Here is a 20,476-nt window from a genome sequence, read left to right on the forward strand (position 1 = left end):
CATTTCTAATAATTCAGAGAAGACCAGGATTGTATTTAATGCAGATTTTTTTGCAATGATTTTATTATCAACTAATTATTGACAGCTGTCCTTGGTTTGCCATATTCTGGATCGCAGGAGTGCTCTGAGGTGATATTTTGGATCAGTATTCATCTGATAGTCACGGAAATTACAGGATTGGATATCAGAAATTTTAAAAGGAAAACAAACAAGGCCCTGCGATAGACATGCATCCTGTCCAGGGTGTACCACGCTTTATGCCCTATGACAGCCGATACCAAAGATTCCTGTATCAGTATAGTATCTAACATGAAAAAGTGGTATTGTGCAATCCTTACTGGATAGTATTTCTACAGACAACTCAAACTATGTATGATTTACTTATTGCTAAAAAGCATTTTTGCCACTTTATGACTTTAGGATTTATGGTTTTAATGAAACAGAAAACATGTTCACATTTGGTTTTGTTGCAGTAGGTACATATAGTGTGATATTTATTCCAAATTGGGAAAGGGGGAAAAAGATCAAACTACTTTTTTAAATCCAAACATCAGAAGGAAGAGAACTTTCACAGCTTGTCATCTGTTCTAGTCAATTCCAAAGTAGGAGTGATAAACATTTAATTGTTAAAAAGTATTGACTGCTGTTTGCTGCTTGAACTGGTAATTTATTGGAAAATAAAACATTCCCTCCAGGCAGAAGTAAGTTTTACATCACGTTCACTTTCCTAAAGCAGATACATCATGCAGCCGGGCTGGGAAGAGTGATACCTTATTACTGCTGCTCCTGTGGGCATTGGTCAATGGTGAAGGAGTTAGTCTGTCGTGGCTGGAGCACATCAGCGACTGTTGATGAAACCGAAGATGCTGATGTTATTGTGAATTTGAGCTCATTTAATAGGGCACATCTGACACATCTCTTGAAAGGGGCTTTTTGTCACAGCTTTTCAGCTACTGGGTGTCTTAAATTTGTGTATAACCCCAATTCCAATGAAGATGGGACGTTGTGTAAAATGTAAATAAAAACAGAATACAATAATTTGCAAATCCTCTTCAACCTATATTCAACTGAATACACCACAAAGACAAGATATTTAATGTTCAAACTGATAAACTTTATTGTTTTTGTGCAAATATTTGCTCATTTTGAAATGGATGCCTGTAACACATTTCAAAAAAGCTGGGACAGTGGCATTCAGTTCAAAATGAGCAAAGATTTGCACAAAAACAATAAAGTTTATCAGGTTGAACATTAAATATCTTGTCTTTGTGGTGTATTCAATTGAATATAGGTTGAAGAGGATTTGTATATCATTGTATTCTGTTTTTATTTGCATTTCACACAACATCCCAACTTCATTGGAATTGGGGTTGTAGATGTGGAGTTGCCAAGAAAGCCATCTGGTCTATAATTCATTCTTGATCCATATGGGATATGGATACCCATATAGGATCTATAGAGATGCACATTAGCACTCATATTCCCCCTTATCACACATCAAACTGAAGTTTTCAAAAGGTTATCAACTCTGGTTTGTACCATATGATGGTATTCTGTCCCCTCAAGTTTGTGGGTACGGAGCAGCAAGACCATAGACCTTATATATACACTGGACAAACTCTCCTTGATGCTAACCATAGGCTTCATGAGACCCGAAAGAGCCATTTTGAAGCTCGAAGAATGCTGTTCTGGCATTTCATTGTTGGCAGTCCACATCCTGCCAAACCCAAAAAATGGGTAAAGACCATGTGTGAGGCTGTGTTACCTGGGTTGAATGAACGAAGCCTGAACACGACCCCATCTCAAAGTTACCGAACCACCAGCTAACAGACTAACCTTGGTTCGGGTGTTTTCTGAAATTGTATTTTTGGGAACTGGGTGGTGTTTTTTATAACGGATGGTTTGGGTGTACGTGACAAAAATGATAACCATCTTATTTCCTCAGTAATCGTGGATTATCTGGACCTTTTGTCATCAAGCTATGATAGCTGTTAAAAGTGCAAATGCCATTAGTATAAAAAATTTAAATAACATGAAAAACTCAAAGAAACTACTGGAGCACAGACTTCTTTGATGACCTGCTCAAAGCTGTTGTGGGTGGCTTCATTTTTGATAGCTGGAGGTTGGGTCTTGAGTATGAAAGGGTTAACCATGGCAAGGTGTGGGGCGGCTCCACCAAATGCAATATGGAGGAGATTAGGTGGATAGACAAGGAGGACAAGGCATTGGAGGAAAGGTTTCACCTCAGGGAGCTTTGGTGAATGAATGCCTCTTACATTTATTATCCACTTGAGTGTTTTGACATTTTGCATGTAGATTTGTTTCCTTGCCAGAATACCTTTCACTTCTGAGTCTTCCATTTAAATAACAATGCACCAGGTTGAAGTGCACCTGATTCTTAAAACAATGATAAATGATGATCTGATTACTTCAATCCATCTCATGCCCACAACATACCCGTGATTAATTAAGTGACTGAATACAAACCCTTCACATTCTGTGCCTTTGCAGTAAGATTACACATCCTGGAAATAGCAAAGTGGAAGTGGATATGCCCCAAAGATGCTTGTGTGATGTGCTTTAGACTGTAGACCATAGAACATCAATCTAGGGCCACTACAGGGAACAACTATGGACAATATGACTCCCTTAAAAAGATGGCCTACCTCCATTTTGTCTTGTCCAGACTGGATCAGGAACATCACAGTGTCTCCAGCACTGCGGATGGCTTCCACCGCCTGCTCATGGCTTGCATGTCGTAGATCCACACCACACACCTGAGCCGAGTTCAAACACAGCAGAAGGGGGACAGAAGCACTTTTTAAAATCTGATGTCATTAAATGTCTAAACAGCAAAATAGCATTGATGTTGTGAACCATGGCCTCACGTAAGGAGGCAAACAAACCTCTGGATTTTGCCAGTCACATCTTTAAATATTTAATGAATGGAACAACATGATATTGTATTGAGTCTTTTCCATGTTGATGTCAGGCTCAACCTGTTCAAATGCTGTGAGATAAGTCCTCCATCGTAATGAACATTATGTTCAGTTTAGTTGTTGTTTATTTTATTTATTTATTTTGTGGTTGTTGCTATCTACTCAGGATGAACTGACAAGAATCAAGAAGGACATCCATACTGGCAAATACTTTCTTCACACAACCCCTGAAGACGGTCAAAAGACAGCAACTACACAGACATAAATATCACCAAAGTAGACCTCCATTATCCCTAAGAAACCTGAACCTAGCAACCTAATATCCTAATGCTAAGCTATTAAATTAAACATAACCTTAACTTAACATCCCAACAACCTAAACCTAACTGAAAAACTTCAACTTAAGATGCTAATGCTGTCCTGACCTTAACCAACGAACAACCTAAACTTTGTGTACCTTTAACTTAACAACCTAACCTGAACCCAATAATCAAACTGTAATGTTAACCTAACAACCTAACCTTAACCTAACTTCAACCAAACAACCTAATAACTTAACTTTAACCTATCCTGAACCTAACAAATTTGTGTTGAGCTAATTCTCAAGGTAGGGCAGTACGTCAGCACTCTCTGGTGGCCATTTTTCGTCGGGAAAACATTGCAGAACTCAGTACAAATACATGTAATTTGGTCACTTTTCAAAGGGGTCAGACTCATCAATAAAATCAATGTAATGTACAATGATTAATTTCAGGTCAGCTTGGTGTAGAAATCTCATTGTTCCAGGCAATGAAAGCTATCAGCTGGCTGATAGACGCAAGCTAGAGACAAAACTAAACCAGCTGATTTCAACAGACAAGCGTACAGACCAAGCATGTTTTCACTGACCAGCCAGTGGCAGATGTATGAATTGTCACCTTTGGATTCGCCACTTAGCCGGAAGAGACGTGTACCTGCTTTCACCAATAACCTAATCCTAACCTTAAACTAACTTTATCCTTACTACAATATAAAAACCTAACTGTTAACATTAAGCTACAAACCTAATGCAACTAACCCTAAAATGAACATAACCCTAACTTAACAACTTAGTACTAATCTAGTAAGCTAACCGTAACCATGAACTAATTTCACCTAACAAATTACTGCTAACTTTATAACCTAACCCTAAGCTAACTTTAACCTAACCTCATTTTACCCCAATAACCCAACTCTAAAATTAACCTCACAGCCTAATGATGTAACCTTAACAATAAATTACTTAAGGTTAACAGTTTAACCCTGTGGGGTCCAAGGGCATTTTTTGGACAGTTCACTCGCCTGGCATAAATGTTTTATTATTGCTGTTAACAGCTCTCCCTGCATTCCACAATCAAGTTTTATGTCTCTTTTTTTCCAGGACAACCTGTGCTTTCAGAATATATATGTTTTTGTTGTGTTTTATAAGTATAATAAAGGTTTACAATCAAAAATAGGCAAGAAAAAAATAAAGCGAAAAATAATTCTCCACACACATTTATTCAAAACACACAGCAAACTATAATAATTCTTTTGACACTTTATAAAGGTAATTTGAGGTTTTGTGTAAAAGACTGTACAACAAAAAGGTTCAAACAATAAACACAAATGCACATTTTGAACAATATATACAAAATGGTCTATGTGTTTTGTTGTCCATTGATATGGTAAACAGTGCTTTACGCAGAGAAAGCAACCGAGTTATCCAGTAACATTCACATGCAAACTAGTGGAGCAATCCTGATAGTTACACACTCTTTGTTTGAGCACGTGAGATTGTCATCAGAGGCTCTCTGTCTGCTCCGTGTGCCTCACTGATTGCTGTGCGTAATGGCGCAGGACACACTGACTATGTACTAAAAGTATGTACTCGTTGGAGCACCCAGGGGGCTATTCAAACGGGCCAACTAGTAACACATTACTCCTGAAAACGATCTTTGGCTTTTCATGTGAGGTAAATCTGCCCTATGATTGGATTTTGGAAAACCATGTGACGGTGCGCACGTCATCACACAGCTTCTATGAGGAGTACAAAGATGGCCGATGGCTGGCTTGAAAGTCCACGGAGTTAACTTTTCAGCAAAAACAAAAACAAAACAAAAACGTTTCTATCTCATATCATTCAAAAGTTATTTATAATTTAGTAAAGTGTCGTCCCCAGAGGGTTAACCTAATAATCTAACTGCAACATTAACCTATTAAACTAATGCTAAATTGATCCACTACACCTAAATTGGGCTTAAGTTTAAGTTTAACACCAAACATTAACCCAAAACCGAACTCTGGCACTAACCAAACATCATAACCATAACCTAATTTTAACATAAAACCCTAATTATAATCTCCATTGTGATGGCATGCGAAGGTACAAAAATATATGATTTGTGGTCCTGACTGTGTACTCGCTGTTGATTTATCCTGCATAACATTTTACAGTAAGGCCAACAACAGAATTGTTAACTACCCAACCACAACATCACCTTTTATGATGCAACCGAGAGACCATAAACCCGTGACACACAATCTTGTTTCCTTCCATTTGTTGTAAATGTGTCTCCATCTCTGTGTATGCAGCACGCACACTCACACAGAGACACACGTACTTCAAGTATCCTGTCTCCGGGCCGGAGGGTGCCGTTATGTGCTGCTGGGCTGTCGGGGCTGATGTGTTTGATGAAGACTCCCCTCATCATCTCTCCACTGCTTAGTCTGCGGCCCATACCTCTGCCACCCATTATGCTGATACCCAGGGACTGGCCGGCTGCTCGCATCAACTGCACGCTAAAGCATAAGGAAGATCCATAACTAAAGTGTGCACGGCTGAAAGTACTCTATGCAGTGATAGAGAGTGCTCATCTTTTGTACACCTGACAAAGACTGACTTGGTTTGAAAGTTTGTAAACCTGAAAAAGACAATTAGTACCCCCCATTAGTTCTCTCTTTACCCGCATTTTATTGTTTTAGGAGATAAGTCAATATATGTTGTGAATTTGTCAATGCAATGTATGGAGAAGTACCTCAGGGTGCTGTTCTAGGTCTACTATTGTTCCATTTATATGTTGCATAACTATGTAGCATCATTCTTTTTCTAAATCTGTGTATTCCAATTAAGGGTCATGGGAAGTGGGGGTGAAAGCCAATCCCAGTGCCATTGGGTAAGAGATAGGATACAGTGTGGACAAGCTACCACAGGGCCGAGATACACAGACACTCATCCACACCCTCACTCATACTTAGTCAATTTAATAATCCAGTTTACATAATGTGCATGTCTTTGGAAGTGTGAGGAAGCTGGAGCCTCCAGAGGGAAGGTCCGATTATAATCATGGGATTCATTTCCACTGTAATGTTGGTGACACACAGACATATTTATCTGTTATTGCTGGTAATAAATCTCATTGTTACTAAACTGCAGGCTTGTCTGGCAGCAATTAAATGCTGAATCATTTTTTTTACTTTTAAATTAAGACAAGACTGAGATGAGTATCAGACCTGTTCAGTCACAGAGTACAGTGCCATACTGTTTGTATTTCTCAATAACTGATATAAATGAAGTTCAAGACACACTGAGTGTATTGAAGTTGTTCATGTTTCCATCTCCTGGATACACAAAAGATAAATGGCTGTAAATGTGGTGATTTGTTTGAATAATAATCCTTGTTTTCAGTTTGTCCACTTACTTATCTCCTCTGCAAATGGAGGGGTTGTGTATAAAATGACTGTAATTACTAAATGGCTCATGCAATATTTTTCTTAAACCCTTTTAATTGAACATGAAAGTCTACATGATATGAACATCATCATTTCATTTCATCTCAATTGAGGTGCTGTGCAGAGAGAAAAAGTACAAAAATAGCATTGCTGTTCAAATACTTTTGGACTTGACTGTAGCCTAAAATATGACATTGACTCATGATCTTCGATTTTAACAGCCTCTCCACAAAATCAACTCACTTTGTCCTTGACTGACCCTCACTCATTCCACTACGTTTCGTCAAAATCAGGTCCAAATTATTTTGTTCACATGCGGACAATCATACAGGAAAGAAAACATCACAACAGAGGTTTCTCTCTGAACCATCACTGTACCGAGTGTGCACACTCAGCCCTAATGCACAGAGTTTTGAACAAAAAGTACAAAAATAAAACCTGTAACTGGCAACACGGGAGGACTAACCTTCTCGGATGATCCCACGACACAATGGCATGAGAATGGAACCCATCTTCTACCTCTTCTTTTCCATCCACCTCCAGCTTTGGTACAATTCCACCTGTGCTATTCTTATCCTTTTTCTCCTCCAGAGTATGTCCATCTTCATTTGCTTCTTCCTTCTTTTATGAGGTAGAAAAATTGGGATTTTTTCCCTAGTGATGGGGGGGGGGGGGGGGGGGGGGGGGGCAGGGGTATATAATGAATACAATGGATAGAAACTGAATATTGTGTGAAAAAGTACAACTTATGCCTGAAAATGCCCCTACTACAATGTTCTATTAATTTAAATGGAAATGTAGCTAAGTACCTGCAGCAACATGAAGGGTGGCCACTAGTGGCATGTTATGCCAAAAGTTTAACAAGCTGAACTTTTTTCCATCCAATCATAGCTTCTTGGTGGAGTAGAAAAAAGCATGGATTTTTACATTTCAGTTTACCAGAAAGTATACAGACCTTCTCTATTCCACTCCACTGTGAAACTGTGTAACTGGTGATGCAACAGACAAAGCTGTCTCACGTTGCATTTATACAATCACATTTAGCCTAAAACACCTTCAGAGCTGTCATGGGAGTCTTGGTGGCTTCCTGAACTAGTCTCCTTACACGTTCCCCCAGTTTTATAGAAGTGCCCACTTGAGACAGATTTCCTGCAGTACCATACTGTTTGCATAATTCAAGCTGAATCAGGTGTGAGACATTGCGCTGGTGTAGCGTATCACTGTCTTCACCACAATACGGAACCGCCTTCTTTATTTATGTATTTATTTATTTATTGTTATGAACTGTTTATGTCTTGTTCTGTATCTTTGTATGGGTCATGATTTTTGAGAAGTCCAAGACAAATTTCCCCATGGGGACATTAAAAGTATATATCTATCTATCTATCTATCTATCTTGGGTCCTGCATGGCAACTACTCAGGAAGACAACTGGTCCATTGCCACCTCTCAAAAGAAACATGGGCATCCCCTTGGCCATCTGCAACCCCTGGGGTTCTCAACGCTGAGACACCTGTGTGCTGGACCATGCCTGGAGAAACATGTTGCATGTGCAAAATGTCAACTCTGACATTTCCTCACAGTGCAAGTGTACTGCTCATCCAGGTCTCTCTAAGTGACTGCTCATTTTACACAAAGTAATTCCAGTATCCACGAATCCTCCAAAGAGACAGAGTACCAGACATATTTTGCCATCACCTTAGGTCATGGTTACTATCTGTCTCACAGCCACACAGTGAGACAGGAAGGACAAAGACCCTCATGATTTGTACCTTTGTACTATTGCAAAGGTATCAGCATTGCCAAACACCTCTGACCAGTGACTTCATGACTTCATAAGCTCTTCCCAGGTGTCTCCTGATGTCAGAGACTGAGGGCTCAGAAACATGAAGGTCAGTAAGTAATGGTAAGTGAATGTCTCTTCAACATTCAAATACACTTCTGATGGCTGAGTCCACAAAGTCATTGAAAGCCTGGATCTCAGCCTTAATCCAGGTCAATCACTAAACCAGGCAATCTGATTCCTTGGTCACCTTCTGAAGAGCTGCAATCAGAGCATCCACTGGTTCTGTAAAGATCACAGCATTTTTCACAAAGTCAAGATCAGTAAAACGTCCCTCACCTACAAAGTCAGTTTCCATAACTCTACCCAACACCCAGTCAATGCAAGCATTGAACAATTTCAAAGAAGGTTAGACCTTATGTGAAGCATCTTGGGGCAACTTATGCTATGATTTGGCACTATATACTAAATAAAGTGAATTGAACTGAAGCCAGAACACATCCCTGAGGAACGCCAGTTTTCACTGGAAAAAAATAATTCAGGGATCCTGCATCCATTCCAAACAGCAGTGTGTGTGTGTTTGTGGCTGCATCTTTTTAAAATGCATATAATATGACCTCTTTAACAATAAGTACTTGCATACTATTCTTACTAATAAATAGCATATTGATGTTCAGCAATGCCATTTTGGAGAATTGGGAGAATTGCAGTCAATAACTGGGATCTTGAGATACTTTGCAATTTTTTCAAGTCCTGACAGTGCAAGACATGGCCTATACTGTAGCAATCTATTTCAGAGGGCCTTGAGAAGATACACAGCTTCAGCAGCAAATGGCCCTAAAAATACACATTTTCTGCCAGTGAGGTCACAGTAAGGTAGCGTCATTATGTGTGTGTGTGCGCACGTGTAGAAAGAGGCAGAGATGGAGAGAATTTTTCATGAATATATTTAATGTGGAGAGCTGTAATAAGCCCGTGGAGGTGAATGATAGCCGCGCTATCTGCACAGCAGGAGCCCGTAGCCAGTTAAGTTACAGAAGAGGGCAGAACAAATGGTTCCACCGAGCCTGAAAGAAAGCAGGAAGCGGGCAGGGACAAGGGGGGGATAAAGCAGGTGACGAGATAAGGACGTGGGCTAGTTGAGTGTGAGAGATGTAGACCCGTTGAGCACCAGAGAGAGAAGATCGGCTGATTAAGAGACGATGTCCTGACTGCCGAGAGTGAAGGAGGAGGGAAGAGTGAGCGCCGAGGAGTGCGGACGGAACGAAACACGAGACAGACGGATGCAAAACAGTTCATTTTCGCTGAGAGTCAGCAGTGAGATTCAGAAGCAAATGGCTAAATATAACTCAGAGATTGAACATTTGGAGAAACTGTTGCCTTCACCGTGTAGAAGAAATAGAGAAGACAAAAATATGAAGTGGAAAAGGCTCCACACCGATACACGCATCCCCTTAATTACAGTGACAGATCGTTAATATGACGACAGAAATGTTGGGTTTGAGTAATATATCTACGGTTGTAATTAAAGAGAAAAGGTGAAACCATTTTGTGTGGAAAATTACTGCACGTGGAAGAACTCTGATCCCACAGAATGTAGCTATTAGTCTGTGTTGTCTATTGCAGGCAGATCCAGCTGGAGCCTTTAAGTCTATTATAGCCTGAGAGCTTTAGCACTTTGGAGCCTGAGTGGCGATTACATGCCACAAATAATATGGACTAGTACCATTACCTTGAGTCAGAAGCTGGGTTGATGGTCGGGACTTTAGAAAATGCAGACACACCGGCTGTGGTGGGATCTAAAGCAGCAGCTTTAAATTTGAATGAAGAAGACGCTTTGACAGTGAGCGAATCCAACGTTGAAGCTGAGGTTTGGAGTTGACTGGCCGATCGGGGTGACGGTGGCTCTGGAGAAGGTGTTGGCAGCGTGGGCGAGGAAGGGTCACTGTCTGCTGCGATGGACGCCAAAGGTGGCAAACATAGACAAGTACGGTACTCGTCCACCTGATGGGCCGGGACGTAGGTTATCCTGTGATGTGGGAGAAGATGGGAAAAGAAGAGTAAGGGTCGGGTGAAATTTGTTGTTTCATCACCAAACAAGAGAGACAAAGAAAAAAATGCATGGTGTTAATGAATCATTTCTACGCAGAAAGTATGGATTACTACTGCTGCTAGCGAAGATTATTCCTCCTGACACAAATGCAGACGAAGCCACCGTATGCATTCTGTGATTTACCCAAACCCAACTGCACAAGTAACAAGACTGCTGTGTGCATCACTCCCTATATCACCATTACATCCCCTGTGGCTGGCTCCAACTCCCTCACTGGAATTACATTCTTTACTCCTAGTAGAAGACATATACACACACACATATATAAGTGTGTGTGTGTGTGTGTGTGTGTGTGTGTGTGTGTGTGTGTGTGTGTGTGTGTGTGTGTGTGTGTGTGTGTGTGTGTGTGTGTGTGTGTGTGTGTAGTACTCTGCAAATATTTTAGGCATATTTATTGCATCACAGCATCAAAAGTTCTATTTATGTTTGTTTTTTTAGTATGTAAGTTGCAAGACCAAAGCTATTTTAAGAAAAACACAACTTATAGTATGAGTAATTGTGTTTTACAATAATTTTAATAGTGTGTGATTATTGGCAACTGTGTTTGTGTGGTATTCTATTGGTAGTACACTTACTCAACTCAACTCAACCTTTATTTCTAAAGTATATTTAAAATGACAGCAGTCAACCAAATTGCTGTACAGAATTAAAACATGGGCACCAAGTTACCCCCAATCATAAATAAATGCACTGTTAAAAAAAAAAAAAAATGTTTTTACAGGAAAACGCTGGCAGCTGTGGTTACCAGGGAATTCCTGTGAAAAATACAACAGCACAGTAGATAACTTTACAGACATAATATGTAAATGGATTTACAGTGAATGAATCACGGCTGACTCATTAAAAAACTGTTAAATCTACAAAAAAAGAGAGCCTAGTCTGAGTATTGTATCGCATTAAAATGAAAAGAAACAAAGCATGCAAGGATTATGACTGAACAGAAGTACTATAGCGATAATAATTTCTTATAGGCCTACTCCCTAGCCTACTCTACAAGCTGCAAACAGCCTACCTGTAGCCTATAGGCCTACCCAAATTTGCATTGTTTCATCAATCATGTTAAAGTTAGGCTGTAGCATAAACTTGTAAAGTGACTTACATATAATTCTTGTATTTTTAAAAAGAACTGACTAAAAGTATAGGTTTTACAATGTTTGCATGTCAATTTACCACAATTGTTTTGTAATGCGTATTATAGTATTTCTCAGTTTTTGTTACAAATAGTTGTAGTTTCAACAAATACATTTGATTAGAATCACATGTTGTTGTACATCTAACAAAAACAGAATGTTTTTGTTAGATGTACAAAATAGTTTACAAAAGTCCACTGTGATTGAAACTAAAAATATGTGTTTTGGGTTTACAATACTTTTCTGTAGTGATTTTACATTGTTTTTATGTAAATTTCACAGCATTTTTTTTTACAGTGTGAATTAAAAATAACAATAAAATTACAAAAGGCAATAAAACAGATAAAGAGAGCACAATGCTCATACGGCCAAGGGTATTTTAGCATTGCGTTATATTATTTTTGTTACCAAGATAGCTAAGGCTAACGCGCTATGTAACTTTGGTTTGGGTGTTTCATGAAGACATATTTTTGTGGACTGAGCAATGGTTCTTATAAATGGGTGAATAGGGAGCAAGTATTAAAAATGTACTTACCCCTGACATGGCGCCATTGATGTTGCTAATGTTACCAAGCTATTAATACCTGTTGTGCTAATGTTGCTAGCATACAAATGAAATAAGTATTATGGGCACTCATTTAATTTGGGTATTATTTTGGGTATTAAAAACAAATACAACGAGCACAGCTTCAATAACTGTGCTATGATCAATATAGCTAATGCCGCCAAGCTCACAATACCTGTTAATTAGTGCTAATGGTGCTGGCATACAAATTAAATAACACTTAAATCTCACTCGTCTGACATACTGGAGCACAGTCTTCTTCGTTAGTTGAATTAACAGCACAGCAAGCCACATTATCTCTTCTATCAGGCCGATATCTTCAAAACACAAAGAGCAATTTAAATCAAACTTGGTGGGTAAACTCTCTGGTTTGTCTTCTCACAATACAGACTCTGTCAGCGTCATAGGTCAAAGGTTAGGGTCACATCAGAGGTCATCATCTAAAATACATCAATGACCATACTTCAGGAACTCCATGAGATAGTGGAAATGTAGTTTTCTGTACAAATGCCTGCTCTCAAAATACTAATAAATACATCAAACCTCTGACATCAGTTTCAGAATTTCATGACATCAAAGTCTAAAAAAAATATGTGGCAGCAGTGAGACGCCTTTTATCCAAATATGTATTTGAAGTATTTAATGCAAGCATGAGCCAGCATTTTTTCAGTGATTTTCCAAACATTTTTATGTTTCATTATAAAAATGTAACAGTAGGTTGGTTACACAGCACTCTGGGGTGCTGTGTAAATATTTCTAGTAATTAAAAAAGGTATGTATCTTATATACACTATCTGATTGTTCTGATTGTATTGTTAATAAAACAGCTAACAATCAGGTCTTCTGTATCAGCTAAAGGGATTTGGGTGACGATTTGTGTCTCTCAGATTTTCTTGAAGCCAATGCTAAATGATTCCAAACAGCAACAGCCCAAACTAAACTTGAATTGAGTTGTGACAACAGCAAGCTATAATCAGGACATGTTTGACTGTTCCCCATGACTGAAGTCAGGATGTAACCCTGAATCCTTCACCATGGTAGCACAACTCATTGTTCATGCAAGATACAAAAGAAAAGGAAATATCTCATGTGTATTCTTCTGGAAATATGGGTTTGCAAACAGGGCCAGGAGTGGCTGGAATTGATTATTAAATAGATGATTTGCATAAGCCTCGATACATTTTGTTACGACGTAAATGATGTAATTTAGTAAAAATTCAAAGGACATCATTAAAATGGCCCCTCCCATCTACCCAGTAGATGCTCTTTGAAGGCACTGAAAATCCAATATGTGCGTTGTGTCCACGTTGCCAGATTGGATACGCAAGTCATCTACACTAACTGCACCACGCGGACAGCTTGTCTTGTCTAAACAGAGGCGGTCTGATAGCGAAGAGGCCTCAACCGCCTCAATCTGAGGCTGCCCAAGCAAACGGTCGGCCTCCGCTCTCTGATCATCTGCAGCGCTGCCAGAATGCACGTGTGCGCTATTGCACGTGCAAGCCATGCACAAATATGGAATGTACGTACATGCTCCACTCTGAGTGTTTGCATCTATCCTTCAGAAAGTGCTATTATTCAGAAGTGCAATGTTCAAGGTGAGAGGAGTGATGAATTATTCAGGGATATTTCCCGTAGCAGGGAAAGGGTGTGTGTGTGTGTGTGTGTGTTTTATTTAGAGGATCGACCGATTAGATAGGATGTGCATGCATGTGTGGGTATACAAGAGATGCAGCGAGAGAGTTTGTGAAAGAGGGAGTGGATGTTTTGCAGGCGGTGGAGGGGGCGCACATCTTCAGTCAGCCAAAAAAGCATCGTCAATGTGGAGCCATAACTGCTGATGTTACAACAAGTCATAATTTACTCAATTTCCCCTTCAGGCATTCTTTAAAATTTCATCAGCTAATCTAATTTTACATGACTGCAGTGCATCACTCAACTATGACTGCAGTGTCAAACACAAAGTAAGAGTGAAGACCTGAAGTGAGACAAGATGCTTTATAGGTCATGGTGCATTTTGACTAAAGCAGCATGTGTGTGTATATATTTATACTGTACGTATAGGTATTTGTTGGAGTTTCATTGGCTGACTGCCATGGTACAGTGCATCCGGAAAGTATTCACAGCGCATCACTTTTACCACATCTTTGTATGTTACAGCCTTATTCCAAAATAAAATAAGGCTGTAACTTCATGAAATATTTTTTTCCTCAAATGTCTGCACACAGTACCCCATAATGACAATTTGAATTTTTTTTTTTTTTTGCAAATTTCTAAAAAAATAACAATTAAAAAAACACTAAGATATCATGGACATAAGTAGTGGTGGGCACAGTTCCACTAATCTGTTAACCACTAATTAGCAAAGCTAACTTTTTTGTTAGCAGATTAGCTTTTCAGCTAACTTCAGAAACCATCAGTGGACCAATTATCTTCCAATAAATTTAGTTCCGATAGGTTTTAGACCACTAACATTTTTCTACATAGTAACAGAGAAAAACACTTATAAACCTTGTTGGCTCTTGTCTGCTACATATTTTGCAGCAGTGAGGCAGCTGAGAGGAACTGAGCTCAACTCTATCCCAGCAGAAGGGGCCTGGCCACCAGGCTGCCACAAAAGATAAAACAAAAGTCATTTGCCTTCACAGCATACACTGGTCCAACCGTGACACAGAAGTCTTGAAAAGGAAAGCAGGTTTGATTTATTAATTTATTAATGTCAACTCTGTCATTTGTACAAAGTGAAAATATAACGCATATCTTTAAATTTTAAAATAATGCACCAATTCTGAAGTTTTAACATTAGCACACACAGATGCCCAAAGGGATTATGGGTAAACTGAACCTCCGCTGATTGATTGACTCATTCATTCTATGTAAAAACCAGCACAAGTTAATGTAAAGTGTGTGTTGGTGTTTACAAATAAATGTGCATTTGTAAAATATATATTTTTTTCATTTGTAAAAAAAAAGGCATTTGCAAAACCGTCTGAAAAAAGTCTGATTGTTAAGTTGTGATTCAGGTCGACAACCGTGTGATATAACCAGGCGCCATTGTCACTGCCATCCAGCAGATGGGTCAAAATGCATAGAACACTGCCATCCACTGGTGCCCGCTTATATCACATGATTGTCAAATACTGGTAAGGTAAATGACGCTTCCCTACCGCAGTGGGCAGGGTGCACAAAGACAGAAGCACTGACTCATTGGCTGTGTTTGGGTTTGTGATCATCTTTGATTCTATCAGAGGCGTTGATGGTGCTTAAACTCAAAACCGGTGTTCTGTCGAGATGAGTGCGCCATCAAGATGAGGTGCCTTGACAAAGTTCGCTTATTTTGATGGGCAAGTAAATGTATAAAAATCCCAGAAGAAGACCGTAGAGCATGTCCATAACTAATGTAAGTGCTAATCAATGTAGCAGGCAATGCTACAAGTTTACAAAGCCACATGCTGAGTAAAATAAAGCCTTTTAAGAGAAAGGGTCTGTGCTGATTGTCTGAAACAGACTTGTGCATTTAAAGTGAAGCAGTGTGTTTCTATATATATTTTTTTAAAACGTGGTTTGCTCCACTGGCTGTTCTCCACCTCCGCAGATGAAGCGCACTTCTTGGTGGTGGGTAGAGGAAAAAAAAACAAAATGTGCATGTGCAGTTGCTCATCACGAGTTGCATCATCTCCACATGTGCAGTTGCGTGACACACCTCATCTCGACGGGTGACGCCTTCAAATCTGGGGAAGAGTGATGTGCGCATGCGCACGCATGCGCAGTAGCGCGACGCACCTCATCTCGACGTTCACCTCATCTCGATGGGACACCGGCTTGTCAGTAGCTGAGAGTGTACCGGAGACAATACTGAAAGTTATTGGTTAGCTGTAGCGTCTGATAAATTTTTTGGTGGTTTATCGCTTTAGTGTTATAAAAGATAACTTTTCAGTCAGCTGATTAGTGGTTATCGAAGCTAACTTTTTGGTTAGCTGTGCCCACCACTGTACATAAGTATTGACAGCCTTTTTCCATGAAGCTCAAAATTGAGCTAAGGTGCACCCTGATTCCACTGCTCATCCTTGAGATGTTTCTACGGCTTAATTGGAGTCCACCTGGGGTACATTTCAAAAGGCAGATGTCTGCATACAGTGCATTCAGAAACTATTCACAGGGCTTTACTTTTTGCACATTTAGTTATGTTACAGCTTTATTCCAAAATTAATTTTTTCCTCAAAATTCTACTCACAACACCCCATAATGACGACATCAATTTTTTTTTTTGGGGGGGGGGGGGGGGAATTTTTGAGAATTTATTAAAAATAAAAAACTAACAAATCACATGTACATATGTAGTCATTCCCTTTGCTCAATACATTGCTGATACACCAGTAATTACAGCCTCAAGTCTTCTTGAATATGATGCCACAAGCTTTGTGCACCTATCTTTGGCCAGTTTTGCCCATTCCTCTTTGTCACACCTCTCAAGCTCCATCAGGTTAGATGGGGAGCATCGGTGCACGGCCATTTTCAGATCTTTCCAGAGATGTTCAATCAGATTCAGGTCTGGGCTCTGGCTGGGCCACTCAAGGACATTCACAGAGCTGTCCTGAGGCCACTCCTTTGATATCTTGGCTGTGTGCAGAGGTTCATTGTCCTGCTGAAAGATAAACCTTCAGCCCAGTCTGAGGTCAAGAGCACTCTGGAGCAGGTTTTCATCGAGGATGTCTCTGTACATTGCTGCATTCATCTTTCCCTCAATCCTGACTAGTCTCCCTGTTCCTGCCACTGAAAAACATCCCCACAGCATGATGCTGCCACCACCATGCTTCACTGTAGGGATAGTGCCTGGTTTCACACCAAAGAGTTCAATTGTTGTCTCATCAGAGCAGAAACTTTTGTTTCTCGTGATCTGAGAGTACTTCAGGTGCCTTTTGACCAACTCCAGGTGGGCTGTCATGTGCCTTTTACTAAGGAGTGGCTTCCATCTGGCCACTCGACCATACAGGCCTGATTGGTGGATTGTAAGTAAGTAAAGTGTAAGTAATTAAAGTCTATTTGTATAGCACCTTTCAAGATAAAATAAAGTGTTTTACAATAATTTAAGAAACACAGAAATAAAAAAAAAATGCAGAAACTAAAAACAGCAACAACATAAAACTGGTTAAAACCAAGCCTGTGCAAATGGGTCTTGATCTTCTCTTTAAAAGAGTCCATGGAATGTAGGTGTAGTGGCAGTGCATTACACAGTTTGGGAGCCACAACCTCAAATGCACAGTCTCCTTTGGTCATCAGCCTTGACCTTGGTACAACCAACAGGTTCTGGTCTGAGGACCTGAGACCTGCTTGTCACATAAGGGTTCTAGGGTTCACTGATGTAAAGTGGCATTTGACCGTGCAAAGCTCTAAAAGTCATCACCAATATTTTAAATTGCAGTCGGAACTGAATTGGGAGACAATACAACAGGGACAGAATGGGTGTTATATAAGACCACTTAGATGATTTTGTAAGGAGCCTTGCAGCTGTATTCTGGACCAGTTGCAGGCAGTCCAGCGAAGACTTACTGAGGTTAGGGAACAGCGAATTACAGTCATCAAGACATGAAGAAATAAAGGCATGACTAATCTGTTCCAGTTCAGCTTGAGACACAATGTTTCTAAGGCGGGCAATGTTCTGTAAATGAAAGAAGCATGATTGCACAAGACGGGTAATGTGTGTTTCAAATTTGACAGCTTGGTCAAATGTAACACCCAAATTTCTGACTGCTGAGTGAACAAAAGAGGATAGAGAGCCAAGGTTCTTAATCACTGAGGGCACACACTCCTCAGGGGCACAAACAATTAGGACTTCAGTTTTTGTTGTATTAAGTGACAAATATTATAGCAGCAATCCAGTTTTTAATGACATTAATACATAAAAAAAACTGACTGTTGCAGAGATGGTTGTCCTTCTGGAAGGTTCTCCTCTCTCCATAGAGGAATGCTGGAGCTCTGGCAGAGTGACCATCATTTTCTTGGTCACCTCCAAAAAGTTTAGTCTTGACTTTAGGAGTTCGGACTACACAAGACTGAGTCAAGGCAGACTGTTTGGAGGTGGCAAGACCAAGACCGGCTTGACCGGATTTGAGAATGACAGCACTACTGGGACACAAGAATTTGGACAATGACACATGTTTGGCTTATTGCCTTGCACTTACCATGTTTGGAATTACACCAACGTTTGCCGCCTCTGTGGCTGTGACTGAAGAAACTGTAAATATACAACTGTTGGCTTATTTATCACCAGTTATGCAGCTTCATGTCAGAGTGGAACAGCGATGGATTTTCTTAAAACAACAATGTGAAAGGCATATGGGATACTTGAGCCTAGATCTGTTCTGTTTTCTTGTATGAAAGTGTTTATCTGTTCCAGTCCACCATGAAGCTGTGACTGGTGATGCCACTGGCAGCTGTTGCAATGTGCAGTATCTCCAGTTACATCAACAGAAGCCTACAGTATATGGTCAATTAGTTTTTGAGAATTACCTACTCAATTTGAACTTTGAATTTCTTAATGATTGGTGTAAATGAAGTCCAAGACATATTCAGTGACATAGAAACATTCATGGATCCATCTGCTGACATGTCTTTAAAAAATGTCTGTAACAGTGATAAATCAATCATTACATTATGATCTTCAAATATACCTTGCAGGTAGTTTGATCTATAACTTATATTATTTATGGCCTATAACTATATTAGTACTATAACTTATATTATTTATGTTATTTATGGCCTCTAACAATTGAGGGACTGTGTAAAAATGGTTGTAGTTCCTAAATATTTAATGTGATATTTTTCTTAAACCCTGTGAAGTAAAGAAGAACATCGACATTGTGTTGGTGTACAGGCTAAAAATGACAAAACTGACTTTATCAATCTATAATTTAACTCTATTAGAGTTGATACACTTGATTTAACACTGACAGAGTTGATTTAACACTATTTGGAGTGGGACTGTATGTACTGACTGCAGTCTGTTTTGTGGTGTAAAATTTACGGTGCACTTTTGGCTTATTGCTCAACGTGTTAGCGGGTAGCATCACCCTGAGGGCATCTGACAGGAAAGACTGCATTACCTGATTAAAGAAATTATTGGAGTGCTACCCTGTTTTTATATTTGTATGAGTAATTTAAAGGCATTTCAAGTTGACCACAATGTTTTACTTATTTTTTATTTTTTTTACTTGTTGAGATAAAATTTCCTGTCCTCATCACAACTGATGGAATATTTAGACATGACCACAGAGAATGACATCATCCAACTCATCAGAGCAGAATGTCCTTCACTTTTAAAGTTAAATGAGTCATATTATACATCTTTTCAGGTGTACTTTGTAGCCATAAAACCCACCGAGACGCAGCAGGAGTCCAGACCACAGACTGTTGGATAAACCCTCCATGACAACAACCATCTGTTTTTTGATGAACAAATTTGCTTTGGTGTGGGCATGAAAAGTTATGCCCTGCTTATTTCTCAGTAACTATGCCAGTGGTGGGCACAGATAACCAAAAAATTAACTTCAATAACAGATAATCAGATAACTGAAAAGTTATCTTTGATAAAGATAAACCGATAAACCACCCAAAAATGTATTGGAAGTTACAGATAACCGATAAATTCCAGTATTGTCTCTGGTACATTTGCAACTACTAACAAGTTGAACTTGAGTTTTAACACCACTATCGCTTCTGGAAGCATCAAAAGCGACAACAGACCCAAACAATGAACCAGTACTTCTATGTTTGAACATGCTGCCCCCTGCTGGAAGCTCTTGTTTACTACACAGCTTCCAGCACAGAAGCAAGCTGAGAGCAACCACAAAGCTAGCTCTATACCAATCACCACGTTCCGGTCAGGCGGAGGTCTTGGAAAATAAAGTCATGCTGACTTATGGTTTGGTGTGAATACTGATAGAATAACTCCATTAATGTCAGTTCTGTCATTTGTACAAAGTTAAAATATAACATATATCTTTTAATGTAGAATAATGCACTAATTCTGAGATTTTGCAAACACAGACAGATTGCAAAAGATTCTGGGTAAAAGTGCCTCTGCTAAACACTGATTGGTTCAGTCATTCATTATGTAAACCAACACGTTAATGTGACGTGTGTCACGTGTTGGTGTTTATAGATAAATGTGCTTTTGTAAAATATGCCATTTTTATTTGTAAAAACAGGCATTTTTACG

The 20,476-nt window shown here is 39.4% G+C and overlaps 1 protein-coding gene across 1 annotated transcript in view; it reads right to left on the reverse strand.

Moving 5' to 3' along the window:
* si:dkey-92j12.5 (multiple PDZ domain protein) overlaps positions 1–20,476 on the reverse strand; it is a 103,892-nt gene that overhangs the window by 37,998 nt on the left and 45,418 nt on the right. The window contains exons 21-26 of the mRNA XM_034188677.1: positions 10,183–10,479; positions 8,701–8,812; positions 7,135–7,289; positions 5,561–5,738; positions 2,667–2,777; positions 771–845 (exon numbers count right to left, since the gene is read on the reverse strand). Of these exons, the coding sequence (XP_034044568.1) occupies positions 771–845; positions 2,667–2,777; positions 5,561–5,738; positions 7,135–7,289; positions 8,701–8,812; positions 10,183–10,479 (928 nt within the window). The remainder of the gene's footprint in view (positions 1–770; positions 846–2,666; positions 2,778–5,560; positions 5,739–7,134; positions 7,290–8,700; positions 8,813–10,182; positions 10,480–20,476) is intronic.

The sequence above is a fragment of the Thalassophryne amazonica genome, chromosome 15 (assembly GCF_902500255.1).
Source record: "Thalassophryne amazonica chromosome 15, fThaAma1.1, whole genome shotgun sequence".
Lineage (NCBI taxonomy): Eukaryota > Metazoa > Chordata > Actinopteri > Batrachoidiformes > Batrachoididae > Thalassophryne > Thalassophryne amazonica.